Source organism: Olea europaea, chromosome 10, assembly GCF_002742605.1.
Source record: "Olea europaea var. sylvestris chromosome 10, O_europaea_v1, whole genome shotgun sequence".
Taxonomy (NCBI): domain Eukaryota; kingdom Viridiplantae; phylum Streptophyta; class Magnoliopsida; order Lamiales; family Oleaceae; genus Olea; species Olea europaea.
This window is the reverse complement of record NC_036246.1, coordinates 27,552,164-27,577,752: the sequence shown is the minus strand read 5'-3', so window position 1 is coordinate 27,577,752 and position 25,589 is coordinate 27,552,164. Positions and strand designations below refer to the sequence as shown.

The following is a 25,589-nucleotide window of genomic DNA, read 5'->3' as shown; positions in this document are numbered from 1 at the left end:
TAAACTTTAAAAACCTGCATACACAAAAGGATAAATCTATTTGTACATCAGAGTTGACATCCCGCTGTACAGACCCCTCACAATAAGGGGGGCCCATGAGGAATAAAAAAATTGTGGACCCCCTGTTGTGAGGGAATTTATACATCGGGATGTCAGGTTGACATATAGCAACATCCTAAACAAAATACTCACTCGCCTTTATTACATATATTGCAATGGATGAAGTGAGAGAGAAATCGATGTATTGCAATGGATGAAGTGAGAGAAAATCGACGAAATTGAGGAAGCAATTTTTGTGCATAAACATCAATTACAACAATTAATCTTTTTGTCACATTATCCTATTTTATTCGTCGTGGACCCCCTATTATGAGGGAATCTATACATGGAAATGTCATTTCGACAAATATCAGCTTCCTAAACAAAATACTCACTCCTCTTTATTACATATATTGCAATTGATGAAGTGAGAGAAAATCGATGAAACCGAGGAAGCAATTTTTGTCCATAAACATCAATTACAACAATTAATCTTTTTTGTCACGTTATCCTATATAACTAGAAGCTTGATTCGCATAAAAATCTTACATAATCATACTAATAGATCTTTTGGCATGATTTTTATTTTTGCTTATTATATAAGAGTTTTTGAGAGAGAGTGAGAAACTACTTTAATTTTTGTTTGAAAACTAATTTTTAAAAGAATTTTTTTCTTTTAAAAGAATTTATATTTAACCAAATCCCTTTAAAACTCTTCTAATAAGAAGAAGAACTATCATAGAATTAGTTAAACGATATCTCAAAATTTCCTTTAGACTTTTCAAAAGCAATGTCAAATGTGCCCTAAAAATCTTACATAACCACACACTATATTGAAAGCACGATTAGCACGCAATATATTCGATTCAAGAAGAAGAAAATTAAACTACTTTCTCGACACTACAATTTAAGATTTGATATATAAAATTAAGTCTCTCGTCAAATTTAACGAACTGAACAAATACATTAGTTCATCTCTCGATTCTACGAGGCCAAGTAAGGGATGCCTTTTGCATTCTTAATAAATAAAAAAAAAAAAAAAAAATCTTACTCACGGGTTGGATTCTTAATAAAGCAATAATAAGAAGATAAACAGCATGATTGCGATAATAGTTTCTTGCATAATACTCCCTACCACCCTACAATTTTCACATCATTACTTAGTGCGCTATTAACGGTATTAACTGTCCTTCCCTCTCTAATTAATCACTGTCCCTGTTTTTTTTCCTCATGGTAAATACCCGATCTTATCCTGAACCCGTGCTGATTTTATTTTTTTTTTAATTAAAAAGTTTTTTAAAAATAGCATTAGAAGAATAAAAATAAATAAATGAAGTGATAAATTGAAATATTTTAATTTCGTCGTGCTTCCTAAAAAAACCTTGATGAGTCGAGAGCGGCCATTCCTAATTTTTCTTTTTCGATTAACCTGAAGACCCCGGCATATTTATTATTTGCTACCAAATATCTGAAATCCAGAAATGATGCAACGTAGATTTAGATTATTTTTTGGTTATTTGATTTATTGATTGTTCAAATATAATTAAAGGTTAAAAATTAATCTTTCATAATAGATTTGAATTGTTGATAAATATTGGAAAATGGGAAAAAAAACTCTAATAACATCCATTTGTTATATAATCTATAACCTAATCTACTAATTAATGAAATAATTATTTGTTTAATGCATAGAAGAAAAGTTCCACCAAAGAATATCCAGCTAATATTCATTTGTCTAACCTCCAATAATAAAGTCAAATAAAAAACACCTACAAATTAATCTTTAATAATTTTAATAGAATATTATCTTCAATACTCACGTGATACGCGTCGTCACCGCAGATCACTCAGTTAGAAAAAATTACGATGTGATATCTTTTAAACGTCAAGCTGATGTGCGTTAATTCAGATTGCAAATTAAAATTCAATTGGATGGAATAAAACTATGCAAATAAATTCTCAAATCCATCTTTCATCTAAATTACTTCAAAATCTAACCTTAACATAAGATAATAGCCGCAACAAAATTGAAATTTTGGTAGTGTAGGAAGAAGTTTTGTCCATATGAATCACATATATAAGAAACCATCTTGTAACTTAATAGATGTTACATCGGATTATATGCTAATTTTTCTAACCCATTCGCTATGATGAAATCATTATAAACTTTAGTGCTAAATGGGCCAGAAAAAATCTTTAATGACCAAATTGAAATTTTGCTCAAACTCAAGTTACAATTGGTAAAATTAACTCAATATACACATACTATTTTGTGCGGAGATTAGTATTAATATTTATTACCAGTAGTAAATAAGGAGGGAACACAGGGAAGCAAGGCGCGCTTCTGATACGTCGTCGGATAAGTCCTACGGCTAATCAAACGCCGTAGTATCGCCATTTCCAGTAATTAACGGCTCTCTTTGCGTGACTTTCCCAATGGCAGGTAGATAAATAAGATACCTCTAAATTGCTCTTTATAAGCAGGTAAAGCAACGAACAGAGAGAGAAAGCAAACAAAAGTCTTTAATGCCTCTGACACCTCCACCGCACTAAAACACTGCAATGCAGTCGGGGATACCGACGGCGCCACCATCCAAACCACCCATAGACACCCGAACTTAATTTCCTATAGCGACACTAGTGTGTGTGTGTGTGTATATATTTTGTTATAGAATGTCGGCTTCCAACTCCAAGCAGCAGAGCCAGGCTAAAGCACGGGACCTGAAGCACCGTGTGCTTACGTGCCTCCACAAGCTTTCCGACAGGGATACGCATGCCGTCGCCGCTTCGGAGTTGGAATCTATTGCGAGATCTCTCTCCACCGACGCACTTCCGCCGTTTCTCTCTTCTATCTCCGCCACCGACTCGTCGGATAAGTCTCCTGTCCGCCGCCAGTGTGTCCGACTCATTTCGGTGCTATCCGAGCACCACGGAAACTCTCTCTCCCCACACCTATCCAAACTCCTCTCCGCCATCGTCCGCCGACTCCGGGATCCGGATTCTTCCGTCCGCTCTGCCTGCGTATCTGCTTCACTCTCCCTCTCTTCACATCTCACAACGCCATCTTTTGCTTCCATTACCAAGCCATTCCTTGAATCTCTGTTCAGAGAACAGGACTCTAATACTCAGACAGGTGCTGCTCTCTGTTTGGTATCAATAATCGAAGGATCACAAAATCCGGATTCCGGTAGCTTGAAACGCCTGTTACCGAGGTTCGAGAAGTTGGCAAAATGCGAGAGTTTCAAGGCAAAAGCCGCATTGTTGACGCTGATGGGGAGCGTGGTGGAACTGAATGGTGTGTTGAATGGTGGTGGAAACCTGATTAAGAATTTAGTAATGTGTTTGGTGGAGTTCTTGAGTAGTGAGGATTGGACTGCGAGGAAGGCAGCTGCAGAGACGTTGATGAAGATTGCGGGGGCGGATAACTATGCTTTATCTGAATATAAAAGTTCGTGTTTGAAGACCTTTGAGGCAAAGAGATTTGACAAGGTCTGATGTTGAATTGAATTGAATCTAGATTAAATCTGTTTGACGTCTTACTACTAATAATCTGAGTTTCAAAGGTAGAATTATCGATCAATTTGTGTTGATTTGTTTAGGTAAAGGCAGTGAGGGAGACCATGAATCAGATGATAGATGCTTGGAAAGAGATTCCTGATCTATCAGATGAAGTCTCACAGTCTGCTGAATTACAGGCGTCATCTGAAGGTATATGTTTTAATTAAGTCCTTTCATGCGTATTTGATCTGATTATTCTCTTGCTAATTTGATTGTTTCAGATTTGAAAGATCAAATTCATTATTTGACTTTGCATCAAATTCTTTAGAACATACAATATGAATTTAAGCTAATTAATTTTTTCTATTACTGGTTCAGATTATAATTCTTCTATACAAGTTTATCGGCACTGAGTTGAGCACAAGTAAACTGTTTTTAATTCCAATTTCTAATCTTGATATGAGTTGTTCATCTTTCTTTTCTTAATGTGCTTTTTTTAATTGACAAGCTCGGAATTTCAATTCTTGATTTCTTCAGTGATTCAAATTGCTTATTCTTCCTTCTTTTGGTTTGATTCTGATATATTGATTCAAATTGCTTGTTCTTTCCTTCTTTTGGTTTGATTCTGATATTTTCTATTCTGTATGCGTCTTCAGCCAGTAATTCAGTTATTTTACTTGGAGTTTCATTCAAATACTCTTTGAACTTCTTTTAAACTACTGTTGGCTCATTTTTTCTTCTGCTATTTATTTTTAGACAGGAGCAACATTTTTCCCCACTGTTCCTTTTTGATATGTTCTCAAAATTTTCAATCGCTAAAATTTTTTGTTCTGGGTACAGAAAGTCCTAGTGATGGACGTTATCCACCTGGCTTCAAAACTTCTTGTACAGTTAGCTCGACTGCTCCTGTAGTAAGGAAAAGAGGTCCTTTTGATAACCCAGTTGACAGAACACCATCAGCTGATGGCTCTTCTGCTACTACAGCCAGAAAAAGAAGTCCTCTTGGTGGTAATGACAGGAAAATTGGTCCTGCTATGTTTAGGAAGTTGGACCCGAAGAAGCCTTCTGATTGGAAAGTTCAAATTGCTGGTGGTTCTTCTGTTATAGATGTTTCAAAGGATAATCCTTTGACTAGAGGTGAGAGAGTGTTGAAAACCGTTGAGGAGGAAAGAAATAAATTTACCAAGCCAGAAATAAAACGGGCCCTTTTCAATGAGAACTCTGATGAAAAGAAGCAGAAACTTGGCTTTTTTAAGCCTGTGTCTCGTGTGATGCCATCTGACCATGAAAGTTTTGTCACTGTTAATGAAACTGGAGTTCCTTGTAGAAACCAGAAAGAGTGTGAGGACCTTTCTCTCATCCGAAAGCAGCTTGTGCAAATTGAAAACCAGCAATCCAATTTGTTAGACATTCTCCAGGTACTTGGCTTCTACATGTACTAATTTTTTTCCATATGTTTTTAATGTGCTGACCTGCAATGATATTGTTGTTATTAGGATATCAATCTTGAGTTATTTGTTCATGATATCCTTTGCCTTCCAGGCTTATCTAGTGTAGTATCTGTGTAGCAAGGTAAGAACAAATATAAGGAGAAAATCTAAAGTAAAAATAAATTAAAGGAAGTTCATAATGAACCAAAAAAAAAAACAAAAAACCTTTTCCACTAAAATAACATAAATAAAAGATTGCAAATACCTTTTTGAAACTGAAACCGCCTTCTCCCCTACTCCCCTTGCTGTCCCTTCTGTAAATTATAGCCTCCAGTTTACTGAAAGCTGTATCCTCCAACTCCATTGCACTTCCCTATGCATGGCTCATCAATGAGTTTCTTCTTTTCTACTGAAAAACTAAAAGCTCGTCCCTGGTGAAATCATAAATTTTGAAGTGGTAACGAACTTGAGATCAACGCCGTCAATTTTTCCAAACCTCTTCTCCGTTAATAAGTTGTATTGGATAAAATAAATGACCTTAATCTCCATAAATACCGGTAACATTTTGGTGGCTAGTACTACCGATCGAAGTTGAATTGCATAGATTTCAGATGGTAGTTTGAGAGCCCTATACTAGGCAGCTTTTTTGTTTGGTGGCGGCTCTTGGGTCTACATTTATGGGAGGAGGCATCCTTTTGCTTTACGTTGGGTGGCAAATTGTGAAGACTGGGAGGGACCTCATCAGATTTTGCCAAGTTAAGAAAATATTTATACATCTTTCACGAATTTATTACCCTGTTATTACACCGAATGAAGGAACGCGTGAAAATGATTGATTAGAGTTTTTGCTTGTCTTTTCTCACAAACCCTAGATCCAAACAAGGCATGAAGATGTGAATTTCCAGACAAATTTACGTTCTGTTTTCAATTGATGACTTGAAGTTTTTTGGTGTTACACGAACGTCTTTGACTATATTTTTTAGTAGAATGATTGATGATTTGGAATATATTGCAGTCTAAGTTGACTCTAGCATTCAATTTCTTGTTTGTTCATGAATTTAACTTTTTCCGGATTAGACCAATTACCAGTGAATTTGGTTATTTCTATCCTAAAATGTGTACAAGAAGTTTCGAGCTCTATGGTCAACTGAATTTTGGCCGTAGGATGATATCCTTATTACTCTGGAACATTTTGTAGTCAACTGAATCCTGGCCCTAGGATGATATCCTTATTAGTCTGGATTTAACACTTGGTTTCCCCTCTACTTGTATCTCTAATAGCAGCAGTTCCCTGCTAATTAAATGTTAACCAAATTTTCAATTTGTGAAGCATTGCTCTCACATCTTTTCTTCATTGCCAAAACTAGAAATTCATTGGGAGTTCTCACAGTGGAATGCGTTCTCTGGAGACACGTGTTCATGGTCTAGAGCTGGCTTTGGATGAAATTTCATTTGATTTAGCTGTCTCAACCGGAAGGATGTCACGAAGTGATGCTGCTGGTGCCATGTGTTGCAAATTACCTGGTGCAGAATTCTTGAGTTCAAAGCTTTGGAAGAAAACTGAGGGTCATTTTTCAACCTCTCGATTCTCTGATTCTGATGGAAACACATCAGTAGCTGGAGTACGCAACATTCCTGATAAGAATGGAGATCGTGAAGGATTTAAGTTGGAGAATAGGAGATATCGACTCCAAGGTGGTCGTGGGTTTATAGTTAACCCGTTAGCTGAAACGCCAAGACGATCCCTGCAAATCCCTGAGGTTTCCGCAAGTGGAGTTATAAGGAACATTCCTGCATGATGTCAGTATCACATATGCCTGCCCTCAAATCAGCCGGTACACTCTCGTCTCTATTGAGCATCTCAATCAAAACTATGATGATGCTCATAAATTTTATTTTTATTCAGTAGAAATGGTTAAATACAAATTTTATCAGGTTCTGTATCTCATTTTACCTTTTCCCCTCCCAGGCTGTGGGTGTCGGACAAAGGCTGGAGTTACAATATTTAGTTTGCCTGGCTTATAAAGATAATCGACTCTTGCAAGACTTTCACTGTGAATGGAATGCTCATATTTCGAGTCGAGTACAATACTTGATTAACAGTACAGATATTATTAATCTAGATGCCCATTCGGCCTACTCAAAATTTCAAGAACCTTATATTTAGAGCAAGTATCTACATGATGAGTTTCTGAACCTTTTCCGAGTAAAGTAGATACTGCTGGAAGCGAATGAAGCCAACCGCAATTTGTAAAGGTCTGATATAATGGTGGATAGTTTATTGGGAACTGCTCTTCTATTGGACATGAAGAGTGGATGTGTATATCGCAGAATTTTATCGTCTGAGAATTTCTTTTCATTCTTTGCTGAGTTGTGATCTTGTCTTTTGAAATGATACTCAAGCATGTTGTAATCTGTATTCAATTACATGAGCTTATGATGAGACTCGACTTTTTCGTTGCTTGAAGTTTAAGGATGTGTTTGTAAAGAGAAGTTTGCTTTATTAAAATGGCAATGTTTGGTACCATGCACGGTAGATACATGATTGGAGCATGCTCCACGTTGGCAGTGAACTAATGAAATATATAGGACCATGAGTTGTGGAAAATTAAGCTTCTGTTTGAGTTTTGAAGGAATGCATTTTAAATAGTAGATTGGTGAAGAATGTGTAATTAATAATTTTGGGTTTGCGTGTAATATTATTTTATTAAAGAATGTGTTGTTGAAAATAAATTTAAAAAAAAAATGAGGCTCAAACAAGGGCTAAAAGTCTGTTTGGTTTGGGTTAAATTCTAATTTTAATATAAATCAAAGTCAAACAATTAATATTAATTATATCTTTTATGGGTTCTACGACTTTTTAAACACATATTTCAAAAATTTCTATCATAATTTATTAAAAAATTTAATTTTAATCCTCATCCAACACCCTCAAAACCTTTGAATTATAAGAGTAACTTCAAAATATTCTATTTTTAAAATTTAGGATGCTCTCTATTTAGAGGATTTATTTTAAAACTATCCAAAAGATTATCTAATATTTTATGTATAAAATAGAGTGTATAAAAATTTAAGAGTTATGTTAGTACAAGCATCAAAACTCATAATTTTAACGGGTGTTTGAGAGTGATTTTTCACCCAAAAAAATTGATTTTTTGATCGTTATTTCATTATTTCAACCGTAAAGTTTGACTTTTTCTCTCATATGTGGCTCCCACTTTTTCCTAACAGTTAAAAAATCAATTCACAAAATTACTCTCAAACGGGGTACAACTTTTAATGTTCCACTTAATGAATTATTTAAATCATATTAATTTTTTGGTCATTAACATCTAAAATTTTATGAATTAATCTATTAGTACAATTATGTTTGATAAATAAAGGCTGACAATCTTAGTGTTATCAAAATTCGAGCCTGATTTAGCTCTCGTTTCCATTTTGTATAAATGAAAATCGGTGGAATAGAGTTTTTTTGAAAATTGAAAAAGAAGGAAAAATTTTCAATTTACGTGTAATATTATTTTATGGAAAATTGTGTAATTGAAAATTGAAAAGAAAAAAATGAAATGTAATGTAATGAAAATTAATAGGAGCCAAACGGGAACTAAAATAGTCTTCGAGTGCGTGTTTTTGTACTATTTAACTTAGGGTTAGGCAAATCTCCCAAACCAAACCGACCGAACCTAACCGAACTCGACGATTCTTGTCAAATTAAATACTCAAACGGGTATCTGAATTGAGAACCGATGGGTACGGTTCGGTTCTAAATCAAGAACCGAAGAACCGAATCTTTTTAATTTTTTTTTATATATTGAATAAATTAAATTATTTTAATTTTAATTTTTTTAAACAAATTAACAATTTCTAAATCCGAATTTTTGGCGTAATAATTTGTTTCATTTCTAATTTTTTAATTTTTGGCCCAATAACCAATTTTATTGTTTCATTTCTTAGCCCAACAAAGATCTAACCCACTAAATAACTCTAAACACCTACATTAAAGTGCATAACGTTGTCTCAACTCTCGCATTCACTCTCGCAGCCTCGTTGACATTCCAAAACCTATACAATCGCCAGCCTGTTTGTAACATCCGATCGAAGCTGTGACCTCCGCCGACCGAAGTTTTGACCGTAACGATCATTTGAACAAGGTAATCTACTAGTCTCTGACATTCCAAAACCATTGAATGTGTCATTAGTTGCATTTATATAATGTCGTTATAAATGTTAAAAAATTTAATTATTATACGGAATCGAACGGAACCGAATCGAATCGAACCGAATAGAAACGGAATCGAACCCAAACGGTTCCATAATTATATTTGGACTCGACGGTTCCATTTACTAGATACCCAAAAATTTTGACTCGATTCGATTCTCTTTAGAATCGAACCGAACCGACTCGCGCCCACATCTACTTTAACCATTTTGGTACCGTTCATTGGTAATTCAAAATCCTCATGAAAAAAAAAAAAAAAGGAAAAAATTGAGGAACCCGTTTGCCCTTACCCAATGTCTTCGTTGATCGCTTTACTCACGGCTGTGGCGATTCCTCCGGCCATCCTTAGTGTAACTTATTTTGCGCTTCCACCGTCATCACACTTCTATGGCCGGAAGCTCTAACGCCATTTACTGTTCCGTTAATATTATTTTATATTTATTTTTTTTGGAAGTTGATGAGATGCTTGTTCTTCGTTTGAGCAAGGGAACAATCGTCTCCCACCTTCTATTAATTCCGGCAGAATGATGGAAAATGGTATGTCTTGGTTTGCTTCTTTGGTTTATGGACTTGTTTATTTGGAAGAAGAATTCAACGAAGTTGGAGGAAGAATACCCTAATTCATCAGCAAAGGGCCTGGTCATAGTCCACATTTTGTGTCGGGTCTAAATAGAGGGCTTCTACACCAGGTATTTTTTTTCTTCCATGTCTTCGTTTTCCCAATTTGTTACAAATTTTCGTTGCTGGGTTGAATTTGGATGATGAATATCTGCACCTATAATAAGAGAGATCTTATTTTGCAAAATGTGATATTCTGTACAATTATATGTTTGGCTTTTCTTAAGGTGATTGAACAATTTTATAGTTGAAGATTTGTGGTATGTTGACAACGAGTTGATTGCTAAAACTTGGATCCATTTGATAAACAAATGTAGAGTTTTCTTTCCTTTTGTGCTCGACTTCTAATTTTTAGCCTTTGGCAGGAAAATATTAGATGCATTAGAGCAAGTAATTGGCCAACCCATACTCAACCAACGAACAAATGCTGCTCCATTGATATCTGTCCTTGACGTAGTACTTGAGATATCCTTGACGTAGTACTTGACCAGGCTCGACCCAAAATTAATGAACTTGAGCAAGTACAACTTGAGCAATGGGAAGTGGTGCTTCTGCTTCTGATGCAACAGGGAATGCTGCTGGTGTGAGAATAGTAGTCGCTGGGGACGCAAAGATGGGGAATTGAGCTTGATAGTCACGGCTGCGGCGGAAAATTTTCCAATCAATGCTTCTCCGATCCAGTCACCTACAAAGCCATTGGAAGACATCTACCTGGACCACATCCCCCGTCGCCATTATTGATATCCTTCAGGTCCTCAATTTCCTAATGGATTTATTTATGCTTATAATCCCAATTACACGTCACTTGTATTTGTATGGCTTTATACAGGAAAAAGTTAATGTACTTGGACAACTAAATGAATTTGAACTTTTATTCTTCTTATTGTGTTGCTAGCTTTCACTTCATTGCATTGTGATTTTAACTCCTTTTTCCTCTTATCCTCCAATTCTTGGCTTTTTACAGTCTTTATTGTGATTTTAACTTCTTTTTCATGTCATGAATTATGTTTTTTTAAAATATATTAGTGTTTGCATTAGGTGTTAAAAACTAATTATGCAATTGGAACGAGTCTATAAGTGCAGGTAACGGTATGTGTCTGGGTGTTGTGTTAGTCTAAAATCACACGAGAAATTTCTCACAGAAGCCTTACCGACCCCTCACTGTAGGGGTTGGTCCCACATTGAAAAAAAAAACACCGGGGCCCATGTGTGTGTCTGTTCTAGCAGGTCTGTAAAATAGACCCCTGTACCTGTAGCACCTCTCTGACATGCACTCGCAATACAACTTGTTCTGGTCTTTATAAAATGATCATTTCACGGTTGAATACAAACACACGGATCTATAGGTACCTATTTGTATACGATATATGTGTACAAATGCATGTGGTTGTTAATAAATAAGTCTGCAAGTATATATGATCAATGTTACTGAGTTCGAATTTGTCCCAACTAATGATCTACCGTTTCATATGTTTTTTGCAACTATGTGATTGTGATAATCGGGATGTGCATCATTGATTTTATCTAGTTTGAATGCTCGTTACTGCATTTACATTTTTCTTTAGAGTACATCTGAGTTGGAATTTGATCGTTTCTGTGATTTGTTTGCAAGATGCAGTCCTCAGAATAGAGGTAGACTTGTTGAAGAACTAATGAACGCCGATATAATTGTTCTAACTTATGCATGTGATAGACCTGAAACTCTTGACCATTTGAGCTCTCTGGCTTCCTGAACTTTGACGATTAGAGGTCTGTACGCGAGTTGAGTAGATTGAAGTTCTGTTACTGTTTCTCAAGTAGTTATTAATTATATTATTATTTGAGATTGCAAGAATCAGATAAGCACGTTTTAAATGTAGAGCTAATTACCTCTCAACAATTGGCATTAAAGGTCAGTTTTGTTTCCATTTATGTTACCCTATTTAGTACATTTTTCACGAGTACAGGTTAAGGTGCGATTATTGGGGAAATACATGGAAATGACCTAATCAAAGAGGCTGTTTTTCATATTAAAATACTTAAAATGACCTTTGACCAATTTATCATATTAAAATACTTGAAATACCGTTCCTTTTGAATATTGCATAATAAGTCACTATAAACCTTGAGAAAATTATGAGAAAACCTATAACAAATAGATTATCTCAAGAAGTTAAGTATTTTAGATACATGATAACACTTAGATTTTATTTAAAACTGATAAATAACAGATTAAATGTTAGACATTTAAAAGAATATTTAGAATATACATCTTTTATTTGAATTTTAATAGATTTATTGTTTATTTGATTTATTTGTTTTTGGTTCACTCAAAGTAGCACCCCCTAATTGGTATCAGGGCCATATAGATATTGGAAATTAAAATAAGAAAAATAAATAATTATCGGCATTTAGAAGAAGAAATAGGAAGTTATATATGTTTAAAACTTATCCATAATAAATTAAAAATAAATAATGACATTAACAATAATTAAAGACCTACCCAAAGAAATAAAAGAACAAATATTAGAAAAATCAATAATAGGATCGATAAAGGAAAAATATATATGTGAAAAAATTGTTAAAGTATATGAAGATGAAAAAATTAATTTATATTATAAAGAGAAATATGAGTGCAAGTAATAATACAAATTTGAAATTGAATAAATCACTTATAAAAATGGAAAAAAATACAAGATATAATGTTAATACCAGAAGGAATAAGAGTATCAAGTAAAAGACAATTAATAAAATTTAAATGTGAAAGATTAAGACTTGAGAGTAAATATTTTAATATAGTAAAAGAAGAATTAATAAATACAGATATAGCTAATAGAAGATTTGGAATAATAATAGACAAAAAATAAGATAAAAAATGCAAATTAACTTATATGCTAGAAAGATGATTAGAAAAATTTAATATGTCAATAAGTGAATATATGGAAGAATTAAAACCATTAATACAAATGTTAATAAATGATGTACAAGATTTAAGATATGAAGTAAAAGAAATAAGAAACGAAATAAACATATTAAAAATTGAAATTAGAGAAATAAAAGAAAATAATAAAAATAAAGAAAAGAAAATAGATAAATAATTAATAGAAAAAGAAATTACCCGAATAAAAAAGAAACATATTGAGAAAGAGAATATAATAATAGAAACAGGAAGTATGGATGATGAATTTAGAAAGAATATATTATCTAAAATATTAGAAGAAAATGAAGAATCTTGAGAAAATATATTAGGAAAATTAAAAGCAGAAGATAAAGATGAATAAGGAATTAGATTTACTAATGGAAAATTTTGATCAGTTAAGTTTAAGTGATGTAACTGAATACCAAGTTTTAATGAATACTGGAGGAGAACATAATCCAATAAGAACCTCTAAACAAAAATTGCAAGAATCAGATGAAAGTTATACACCTATATATAATAAACCATATAGACAATTTTATGATAAAGTAAGAGATAGACAACCACCTAAAGGAAATAAATATAAAGACAGGTTTGAATTAAATGATAATTATGATAAACTTATTTACCATGGTGGAACAAAATTAGATTTAAATTGTAAAATAGATGCTAAAAAAGCCTTATTAACTTGGGCAGATTCAATGATATTATTCTTTTTATATAATAAATATGACGCATGGGAAAGTACTGAAGAAGAATAGATTTTTTAACAGCATCCTTTGAAGGATATATTAGAAATTGGTGGGAATGAACAAGTAATGATACAAAAACATTAATAAAAAGAAATGTACAAATAGAGATACTAAAATCAGATAGACAAGGTATAGAAAAGTTAGTAGAATATATTTCAAATGAATTTTTAGGAGAAAATTGGATAAGAAATGCTGAAAGAAAAGCAATAAGAGAAAAAGATAATGTTAGAATTAAATTAATAAATTTAACAATATGTGATATCTGTAAAATTAAAGAACATACTTGTGAATTTAGAAATTATTATTATGTTCAGTTCTATAGTAATGAAAATCAAGAAGTATACCAAAAGATGTATTATAATAAGTTACCAGGTTCATGGGAAATATATTTTAAAATGGAATTTGAAAAATATGTTAGAGATAATGTTGGAATACCTAGAACTTTACGATCAATAATAAAATTTTTATTTGAAAGGCTTGAATATACATGTTAACAAAAACAATTATTGAAAAAAATCAGGAAAACTGACTAGAATATGTTGTGAAGATATAGAAATCCATGTACGATGGGATGTAATTCTGAAAGAAAGATTAATAAAAGAAAATATAAAAATAAGAAGTTTAAAAAATTTTGAAATTTTAATAAAAAAAAATATATAAAACCTAGAAGAAGATATTATGAAAGAAAAAATACCTCATATGGTCAACAAAAAAATAAAAATTATAAGAAAAATAAAAGCTAATATAAATATTGGAATTATGAGGAAATAGATCATATAAGTCCTGATCTTGATAAATAAATAAAAAGGTTAAAATATTACAAAAAGAATATTTGGAAATAAAAGATGAATTAAGTGAAATATCGGATATTGGACAATATTATAATCAAGAAGTATATATAAATAAAACAGAAGAATTAGAATTTTGAATAAGAAAATAGAGGAAATAGAAAATAATAATTTAAATATACAAGAATATGAAAGAATGGAAGGTTATGAATTAAAAGTTACATTTTATAACAATAAATTTAGAAATTTTCAAAAATTATCTTTAGATTTAAAAATAGGAAAATAGGAAGTCTTAGATAGATTTGGAAAAGAGAAAGAATAGCAATAAATGAATATCATAAAATTGAGAAAATTATAGATGTAAAAACAACATATGAAAATCATAAATTAAATCTTTTAACAAAAAATACTGTTGAAGAATTACTAACAAAGGTTAGTAAAAAACAAAGTAAAAAATTTCAATACAAACATCTAGCATGAATGCAAATAATGTTTAAATCATTATTTAGAAAAGGGATAGACCCACACTTAACTATAACCTTACATAATTGAAAAATAATAAATCTAAAAGATAGTCATTTAAGAACAATAGAAGGAAATTTAGCATATCAAAAATAATGTTTATATGCTACCCAAAGTATTGTGTATCATTGAAAGATAGAAACTTTAATGACGTTTTAGGATTGCATTTTAAACTACATAGAGATGATATTATGCAACCAGGTAATCAAATTATGACTATAGAGTATAGAACATTATACACATTTACCAAATTCTAATTATGAGAATATTTATTCAAATAAACCATGTATTGAAATACATAAAGAATGTAAGGATATTAGTAAAATAATAGAACTAAATAAATAAATAAATTTAATTCCAGAAGAATATGAATTTAGTATTACAAGAAATAAACCTAAAATAACATAATTAAATGAAGGAGAATGTTCTAATAATATAACATTTAAGGATGAAAAATTAATTAAAAGATCAAAAAGTCTTAGAATACCTAACAAAAATCAGTTAGAAGAATTCAGTAATATAAAAGAGATAAAATTTTATAGAAATGCTGAAAATATGAAAATAGAAGGAGAATATATAAATGAACCAAATATATTAATATATACAAGAGCTAGTGAATGTCATATACTTTCAATAAAAAATAAAGGATTAATAATTCATAAAACTGATTCATATAAATATGTAAATTTTGATGGATAAATATATATTTCAAAATTAGATCTTAAAATACCAATAAAAATAGGAGGAATAAATCTTTTAGTACCATATTATATAGATAAGAGTATAGATATAAATCTTTATATACTTTTAGGAATGAGTTTTCTAAATAGATTAGAAGATTATAGTATAAAAAGATAAAAATTATATATAGTACATAATAGACACACTATATTATGTAAAAAGAATTAAATGAACAATCAGATAAGTTTTCCATTGGCTGTATATATACAAATTACTATTATAGAAACAAATATAATAACTTGTGCTTTAATAGATACAAGGAGTGATATAACAATATTTAAAAGTTTTTTGATAAAATCATGGAATAATAATGTAATATAAAAATAATTGAAGTCACAGGAGAAATTACCAAAATAATTAATAGTGCCGATAAAGTTAATATAATTTTTGAAAGTAAACAAGTTATAATAAATAAAATATAAAAACATGATAAATTAGAATGTGATATATTATTAGGAAATGATTTTATACAACAATTTCAATATTATAAACAAAATAATTATTTGATAATGTTATAAACACCTTGCTCACATTTATTAAAAATTTCAATAGTATTTAAATCTTATAGAGTTCAGACAGCCCATCATGGTGATAAATGGAAAAAAAAATATCAATCATATTTAATGAAATAAAAAATAAAAGAATATTATATAAAAAAGTACTAAAAATAGGAATAAAAATAAGTATAGGAAAAATTATTGAACAATTAGAAAAAGTTTATGGAGAAAATTCATTTTATTTTGGAAACTACATCACCCTAAAGCCAAAATAGAATTAACAGAAAATGTTATAATAAAAGTTAGACCAATGATGTATACTATAGAAGATACACAAGAATTCAAAAATCAGATAAAAGAATTGTTAGAATAGAAACTTATTAAACCAACTAATGGATTTCATAGTAGTCCAGCCTTTATATGGTTATGAAATATTCTCAGCAGATAGGATGAAAAGCTTATAAATTATAAAGAATTAAATAAATATACTAAATTTGATGAATATTTTTTACTAAATAAAGAAGTTATAATAAACCTTGCAAAAGGAAAATAATATTATTTAAAATTTGATTGTAAATCGATATTTTGGCAAATAAAAATGAAAAAAGATAATATACAATATACTGCATTTAGTACACCTCAAGGAAAATATGAATGATCAGTAATGCTATTTGGATTAAAAAATGCACCACAAATATATCAAAGAAAAATGCATAATATATATAATTAAAAAGTTTAATGAATTTCTAATTGTTTATATAGATGACATATTAATAAGTTCTAATAGTAAAGAAGAACATATAAATTATTTAATCCAATTCATAAATGAATGTAAAAAAGAAGGAATTGTACTTTCTAAAAAGAAATCTATAATAGAAAAATAAGAGATAAATTTTCTTGGATTATCAATAAATAAAAGAGGAATAAAACTGCAAACTCATATATCTAAGAAAGTAGAAAGTTTTTTAGATAAATTAGAATCTAAAAAACAAATACAATAATTTTTGGGATTTTAAATTATGCTGAATGATTTATTGAAAATCTTTCTAAGAAAAGACATAAAATACAAATTTTACTTAGAAAAATAAATATTAAAGGATGGAATGAAGAACATACAAAAATAATTAAATCATTAAAAGAAGAATATAAAAATTTACCAAAATTAAAATTATCAGATGAAAAAAGATAATTTGATTGTTAACGCTGATGCCTCAGATAAATATTGGGCAGCAATATTAAAAACAGATTTAAATAAGATTTGTAGATATTCAAGTGGAACTTTTAATCAAACAGAAATAAATTATACCACTCATGAGAAAGAATTATTAGCAATTATTAGATAAATAAAAAAGTTCTCATTATTCTTACTATCCAAAAAATTTACTATTGAGACTGATAATTCTCAAGTTGCAGGATTAGTCAGAAATAAACTACTATCAGAACCTCAATACAGAATGCTCCATAGATGGCAAGCTTATTTAACATTTTATAATTTTGATATAGTTCATATTAAAGGAGATAAAAATTTTCTTGCAGATTTTCTCAACGGAACTATAGAATTTGTTGATGGATAAAGTCAGGGTCATGGAATTATACCAATTTATCCTATATATACAAAAAAGGACAAATTTTCTTAAAGAAGAATTTGAAGACATAAATACTGGAGTAATACAAATTTCAGAATTGTTCCACTCAAATATAAAAATATTGTTGAATATCACTACTAAGCATCATAAAAAGGCCATAGAACTCAAAAATCAAGTTGATGCTATTGCAGCACAACTAAAAGATATACTGTTTGAAACAGATACACCAAAGAGCTTAGAAATGAATTTTCCATATCAATACCAAATAGGGACAGCTGGAAGCAGTAGTGAACCCGGATGAGACACCATACCAATTGATAAAAAAGGAGATCATCAACCAAAAAAGTGATAATACATGGAGATAAAAGAGATTCTAAAACTATCAGTATCATGGACCAAGATGATATAATCCCTTTAGATCCAAAAGAAGAAGAGTATGCTAAAATAGTCAAAATTGCTTATGAAATAAAAATAAGTGATTTATATTTCATCTCTCCAACAAATAATGTTTATCCTAGAATAATAGCCATGGAAGGAGGAGACCCTTCGTTTATAATGATTATGGCAGACTATGGATTTATGGATTTGATATATCCAGAAAAAGATTTGATTGAAATTTCCAAATTTGATGATATTCATAAAAGAAGTATCAAGATATGCCAAGAGACGAAGAATATATTTGAAATTCTATTCAACAAGTCCTGAATATGATGGAATTGTTTATTATCCAGTTGAACACATAATTTCAATTGGATGTGTTACAGCCAACTTCCAAATAGATGTGGTGGAGAATGATAGAAAAGTTCCAACAATGACAAAATTATGGATCAGACATAGAAGAGCACTTGAAATTAAAGTTATTACAATATTGCTAAAAATTTGTTTGATAAAAAATTCTCATGCTTGTGTCAATATGAAAACTGGATACTGGTATCAAATGGAGGATATGGAAAATCAGAAATCTTGAAAGACTACATTACAAGATTTGAAATACATCAATTTTCAGGATGTCCTACCACTATAAAAGAATCCTGCCAACTAAAGGAGTGCCCCAACTGCATGTGAAGACATAAAAGATAGATTGCAATAATAGAGAAAGATACTTTTTGGATAAAAAGTTGAAAAAGCATGTGGAAATATAGAAAAAAAAGGACAATAATAGAAGCTCATTTAATAAAAATCAAATGCTGCATGTGAATCCAAGGAGGACAATAATAGAAAGGCAAGTGTGCCTTTGCTGATGTACTGAATGATGTAATAGATCAATAATAGAGTCTCATATATTTGTATAAATAGAGGCATTGTAATAGAAGAAGATCATCTTGAAATCTTAAATTGTAATCAATAGCTACTCTTAAATCATCCTCAGTTTAAAAAATCAGTTTTTCTGAAAATTCCTATATACCAAATAGAAGTCTTGTATAAATTTCGATAGCAATAAAATTTCAATATTTTGATATCAATATGAGTTTCTAAATCTTTATTTCCATAGATTGTTGAAAGATTTAATATAAAGTTTCCTTCTTATTTTAGCAAAAAGAGAGTTTTTCTTCAACAGAAGTCTAAAATTTTATTCTTTAGAGTTGATACAGTGAGAGCAAGAAACTAAAATTATAAAGATTCCGTGAAGGCAGGAGGCCATTGAAGGAAGTAATTTACACATTCAGAGCTCAAATGTTACTCGGTTCTAAGAATAAAGATCCAGATTATAACTAAGGTATAACTATTGAATTTTTACTAAAATTAGAATGAATCTTTTTAGATTTTAGAGAATCAAATGGATTAATTGCATGATTTGATTGATGATTATTTGTATTAATGTCAGAATATACAATTGAAGGATTAGATAATTTGTTAGAGAAAATGTTAGAAGAAATAAAAAAAATTACTTCTCAATTAAAAAATATGAATACATCTTCTAAAGAATATAATATACTTAATGAAAAATATAAACAGTATATTACAGATTATTCTAATCTACTTGATCAAAGAATGAATTTAAATGCTAAAATTCAAAATAGAATAAATATAAGATAAAATAGTTTAAAAGATTGGGATATATGTTGCAATATAGAAAGAATCATTTCATTAATAGCAATATAGACTTTTTCATGAAAATGAATAGTAATAGGCCAAATAGAAAAATCCCCCTATTATTGTGGTCGGTTGCATGCTAGATAAGGGCTGATCAACATCCCATTAGTTTGGAGCAGGTTATGTCACCAATAATGCAACAATTCTATGAGATTGAAACATGTATCGAATGTTCAGCTCTAGATAATATTTAGGTAAAATAATTGAGTGCATTCCGGCAATCCATGTCGATCAATGCATATGATTTTCTCAGTTGACAGCAATCATAGCCCCTATTTGGCCCTCATTTTTTCAAATTAAAATGGGTGAAATAAATTTTTTTTTTTTTTAAGAATGAGTGGTTGAAAAAAAAAAGGAAAAATATTCGATTTATGTGTAATATTATTTTATAAAAAATTGGGGCATAATTTTTGGCTTCATTTTTTCCAAACTCCTCTACTTTTGTCCGCTTGCTAAACTTTCCAATTGGGAAAAGCTGCCATTTTGAAATAGGCTGTTATAGTAGGTTCATATCATGAGATAACGTTTGGTAGTGCTATATGCTTAATTATGTATAACCTATAATATTTTTCAAATTTCCGGGATGATATTTTTGACTCCTCGTCATCACATTAATTTTTTATACAAGTAGATACTTATATGGTTCTGTTTGCAGATTCCTGAGTTTTGTACCATGCAGAAAAAGTTGTGCTTCATCCAACTTCGCCACTGTTTGATCAGGAACAAGAAGTTTTGAAGCCATGATATCTGAGGGCTTTGAAAAGGATATTTATTCTATGTGACCATAACAGTAGGTACTGTTGAGCAACTGCTTTGTACTATAAACAACTTCTCTTGACTTTTGCATAGGTTTTTCTTATCACTTTTGTACTTATTGAGGGTGTTTGAGCCACATATTTTTGGTAATAATACATTCTTGAATAGTGTATTGATAAAAAATATGTGGTTAAAAAATAAGGAAAATTTTTTGATTTATGTGTAATATTATTTTATTGAAAAATGTGTGGTTGAAATGATGTCAAATCACTGTTTAAGAATACATTTTTTTTTAAATAATGTGGCTCAAACAGGCCCTATGTCTCATGCTTCTTCAAACACAAACCCAAGCAGTGTACTCTCCTCGGGGACGAAGCCAGCACCCGGTGAGCCGGTACGGCCGCCCGTGCTGGCTTCAGTGGGAAAGGAATTTCATGTTAATGAAGTTGTTATGTTAAAAATGTAAAACTGTAGTATCATTGACAAAAGTGACCGTAGCTCATTTGGTAGGACGTTGGTTTTGCAAGTGAAAGGGACTTGGTTCGATTCCCAACCTTTTCAATTCTTCTTTTAATTTTTCAAACACAATAAATAATAGTTTAATAATTGTATAGTACACTGACATGGTTTTGTATCTCAATTAGGAAGTCCATTTTTAACATATAAGAGATATGGGGTTCAATTCCCTTCACCTCCTCTTCTTCTTTTTAAATTTTTAACACAATAAATAATAATTAAACAATTATATATTATTAGATTTTATCAATTTATTTTATAATATTCAAATTTGGACAATTTAAGTACTGATATTTATTCTTTTAAGAGTTCGAAAAAAAGATTTTTTTTGGTAAAAATAGTTTTAAAAATTATTGCTTAAAAAATTTATTGACTAAAATTATTACTTCGTAATATATACTTTAATTGTCAAGTTTTATCAATTTATTTTGTAAATTTCTTTGTTCTTTTAAGAGTTTGAAAAATACATTTCTTTCTGGGGGCAAAAATAGCTCTAAAATCCATTATTTTTAAATTTTTGTCTTTATCGATTAATCAATACTTTACATATAAACTTCATCTTGTCTCGCTTAACTTCATAAAAATTTGAAACTTGATAATATGTATATGATTCAATAAATGTATTTTTATTCCTTATTATTTTGGGTTGTACTGAATTATATTTTAATATTATATTATTTTTACATTTTATTGCATTTATATATTGATTGGAGATTCTTTCCATATAAATTAGTTAAATATTAGTAAACAATATCGCTTGGTGTTTGGTAAATGCTCGACACTCCGCCCTAGCTCACTCGAGCGGCTAGATTAGCCCCTGACTCTCCTATAATATTTTTCAGATCTTCAATTTTGTAAAGGTATCCGCTGGTCGTCATTCCCCAAACAAATCTCTCTCTGAGTCCATAAAAACCAGCAGAAACTATATCATCTATCCGTTTCTCATGATCCCATCTGGTAATCAAAATTCCCAGCTCTTGCATTTCAGTTCATCATTCCCTTTTTAGTTCAAATTTATTTATTTATTTTTTAACTAGAATTATGTTTCCGGATGGGAAGGTGAAGGAGGGTAAGAAATGGTACACTACACCGTTGGATGTGGTGAGAGAGATTTCCAAGAGTTTGGCATCGAGTGTGCTGATTGCTAGGGTTTGTGGGACATAAACAGGCCATTAGAGGGATATTGTAAGGTTGAACTATCTACAGACAAGAGACGTGATACTTTCTTGCACTCAAGTGCTCACATTCTTAATCAGGTCTGTGGATACATATCTATCCGTGCAGATGCGTTTTTGGAAATGACGTGGTTTATGCTTACTGAAATAGCGATTCTTTTGGATTGAAACGCTTGGGAGTGATCATTGATGTTATTTTATCATTTTTGTGTGTGTGTGTGTGTGGGGGGGGGGGGGGGGTGTTGGCAAAGTAGACTTATGGGTGCAATCTGTGTAATGGGCAATGTACTACAAGGGAGGTAAATTAATTTTTACTTAGTTTGTTGATTATTAGCTAGACAATTTATTGATAATGTTTCTTTTCCAATCTGATTTGCCGAGGGATTTATATTTCCGTTATGCGGTTAATTCTGTAATATCTGATTTTAATATAACTTACTGATAAGTGTAGTTTCTACACTTATTTGGGATCCTAAATGATGATATTTTGTTATTTTTTGAACGGATTAGTATCTGATTTGTTATTTATTGCTTTTATTAGGAAAAATTCATGTTTCAAAGAAGAATCGGGAAAAAGAATGGAAAATAACTAAATGAAGCAAATCCAAAGTATGGGGACCAAAGTGAAAATGTTTAATGGTTGATTTGGACCACAAAAGATATTTTGAAGATTGATAGGAATCAATTGAATGCAAATTGGAGTCAAAAAGGAAAGGGATATGGTTAGAATATTATCATAAATCGACTTCCAATCATATAGGATATCTTCAAGATTTTTGGGCAATTTGAGACCCATTTTTCGGATGGAGAACGTTTGAATTGGAAAAATTGTATTTCTAGAAGAATTGTATATCTTTTAATTAGCTTTCCAATACATTTTGAATCACCTGAATCGGACACCGATAGAGAAAGTTATGATCAAAATACTGAAGCTGTGCAGAAACAAAATTATGTGCGTTCGAAGGCAACTTTCCTTATTTGATTCAAACTCTTTTGGAAGACAATTTGGACGTGAATTTTGATCTAATTTCATCAAATAAATATAAGATATGGGTAGCAATGAAAGGGTCTCTCTCTTGCCTCTTCATACACAATAGTTTCATCAAATTCATCAAGAACAAGGGGTCAATTTCTATGTTTTGAGAGAGAAGATCAAGCTATATAGCAAGGAATTGAAGCTCAATTATATCAAGTTTTGAAGAATTCAACTTTGGACGTGAAGATCAACATCTTTTGTATTCTTTCATGGTTCGGGTGATATTTTTTTATTATTTTTCTTGTAATTTATATATTAATATGTTTGGCTAATTTTTCATTGTATTGGATGAATAATGAACTCTATCGTTTGTTTATTTTAATTCAAGACAATTAATTTAGTATTTCATGATTTTTTTCTTGATTGGTTTTGCATTCCCATTGAACTATTTAATTGCTTAATCACAAATTAGATAGTAAGTTGCTTGTTGTAGTGTAGGAATGCTCACAATAAGTATAGAACTCGCTAAAATCAACACATGGACAATAGGTGTTAGGAATAATATTTATGGCATGTGCAATCATGTATGATAAATCCTGTGAATCAATGCATGTTTTTCATATGAATTCGGACTAGGAATAGAAACGAGTTGTGTTAAATATAGATTTAATATATCTTGGGAAAGAATATTGAATAAAAGTGGATTATCGATTGTCTTGAATGCATGAATTTATTAGATTATAAATTAAGAGTTGAATTAAATGGCAATAGGGGGATTCACGATTCCAATACTAATATTCACATATTAAATAAATATTTTATTTGCTTTCTTAGTTTAAGATTAGTATAGAAAACATAAAAATCACAACTATTTTGATTTTATATTACTTCAAATTTAGTAAAAGTTACTCAACTAAATATTAGACTTTATTTCTCGTGGGAACGATACTCTTAACTCACAAATTTTATTACTTGTACAACGATCCCGTACGCTTGCGGGTTTTACATGAACAAGTTGTTGGCGCCATTGCCGGGGAATAACGGATTTAATTTTAGTTTAGTAGTTTATATTAGATTCAATTTTTTTCACTTTATTATTATTATTATTTTATTTTTTTGTTGAATTTAGCTACTCACCCCGATCTCTCTTATTTGGTATTCTTTCCAAGTGCTGTTCAGTAGCATATGCAAGATTCTGACGTTGATATAGTAGAATTATTTTTGCAATAATTAATCTCGACATGGATGATGAGGAAGAAGATATATATTGTGAGTTCTACTATGAAGTGCATTATACTGGCTACTGCTCATATACATGCATTGATCCAGGAAGGCTCAAGCTCCTACGATTTCAACAATACTTGCGATGTCGAAGATTAGCGTTTGACGCTGTGGGCGAGTGTGTCCCTTCAGACACGCTTGTGGGAGTTGGTCCTTGTATATTGAATGATGAGGTACTTGCAAAATACTACACTGATCTTGCCAAGTTAGATGAAAATAAAATGTGCGTGGGAGATGACATATTCTGGATCGAATTTAAAAGGTAGGGGTATAATACACTCGAGAAGTTTGAAAGAAAAGAGTTTCCATTGCCCGTAGATATAGATTGTGAACTAGCCATTCAACCCGAGGATATATCAATTATGGAAGACAAGAACGAAGACAATAAAAGTTCAATTACAAATGAACAAAATGAAAGGGAGGTAATTAATGAAGAAGACGTTAACTCACACTTTGTCGACTTCATTGATTGCCCTATCATTGAATTTGTAATTAAACTTGAAGAGGAAGAAGAAGTCTACATAGTTGAACTTGAATCAGATGAGATAGGCAAGTCATCTAACATTGGAAGGGACAGCGCTAAAATTTGTAGGAGCAACGAAGAGTGGAGCAAAATCGAAAGGGGCAAACTAAGCAAGACATCAAAAGCGTTCTTCAAAATTCCATGATGCCGAAACAATAAAGTCAAGCTAAAGACTATAAATAAGCGCTTGTTGGGAGACAACTCAATCTTTCTATCTCTTTTATTTATTTTGCTTTCTACTTATAGGATAATTTAGTTTATTTTTATAGTTTTAATTAGGGAATTATCATCCATATCCCATTTTTCCTTAGGTTACTTGTTGGTTTATTGATGTTTGAGCCAAGTAACACTTGTTTCAGATATTTTGTGTTTTAATGCTTTATTTATCCACATTGTGCAGGAACATGACGTTGTAAAACATTTGAACCAACCATTACCAAGGAAACAACGGGAGACAAGGAAAAGCTAGCCATTGAATTTCATTGCCATATCAGGGGAGTCTTTTCTTAATTTTTTCCCCCACCCCTTATATGCGGACATAGGATTTAAGACATTGAAGACAATGTCTAATTTAAGTTTTGGGGTGAAAACATGAGTTTTCATTTGTTTTGTGTGTGTTTTATTGTTTTAAATATTAAAAAAATACAAAAAGAAAAAGAAAAAAATAGAAAATTTTCAAAAA

The 25,589-nt window shown here is 30.8% G+C and overlaps 1 protein-coding gene and 1 long non-coding RNA gene across 2 annotated transcripts; both read left to right on the top strand.

Moving 5' to 3' along the window:
* The first annotated feature begins 2,471 nt into the window (after window positions 1-2,471).
* On the top strand, window positions 2,472-7,494 carry LOC111401697 (TORTIFOLIA1-like protein 4). The gene is made up of 5 exons (XM_023029556.1): window positions 2,472-3,528; window positions 3,639-3,747; window positions 4,378-4,955; window positions 6,335-6,802; window positions 6,937-7,494. The coding sequence occupies exons 1-4, from the start codon at window positions 2,713-2,715 to the stop codon at window positions 6,764-6,766; spliced, it is 1,935 nt and encodes a 644-aa protein (XP_022885324.1). The 5' UTR covers window positions 2,472-2,712; the 3' UTR covers window positions 6,767-6,802; window positions 6,937-7,494.
* Window positions 7,495-9,446: 1,952 nt separating this feature from the next.
* On the top strand, window positions 9,447-10,710 carry LOC111401696. The gene is made up of 2 exons (XR_002704083.1): window positions 9,447-9,875; window positions 10,170-10,710. It is a non-coding gene; the product is annotated as an uncharacterized LOC111401696 (long non-coding RNA).
* Window positions 10,711-25,589: the final 14,879 nt, after the last annotated feature.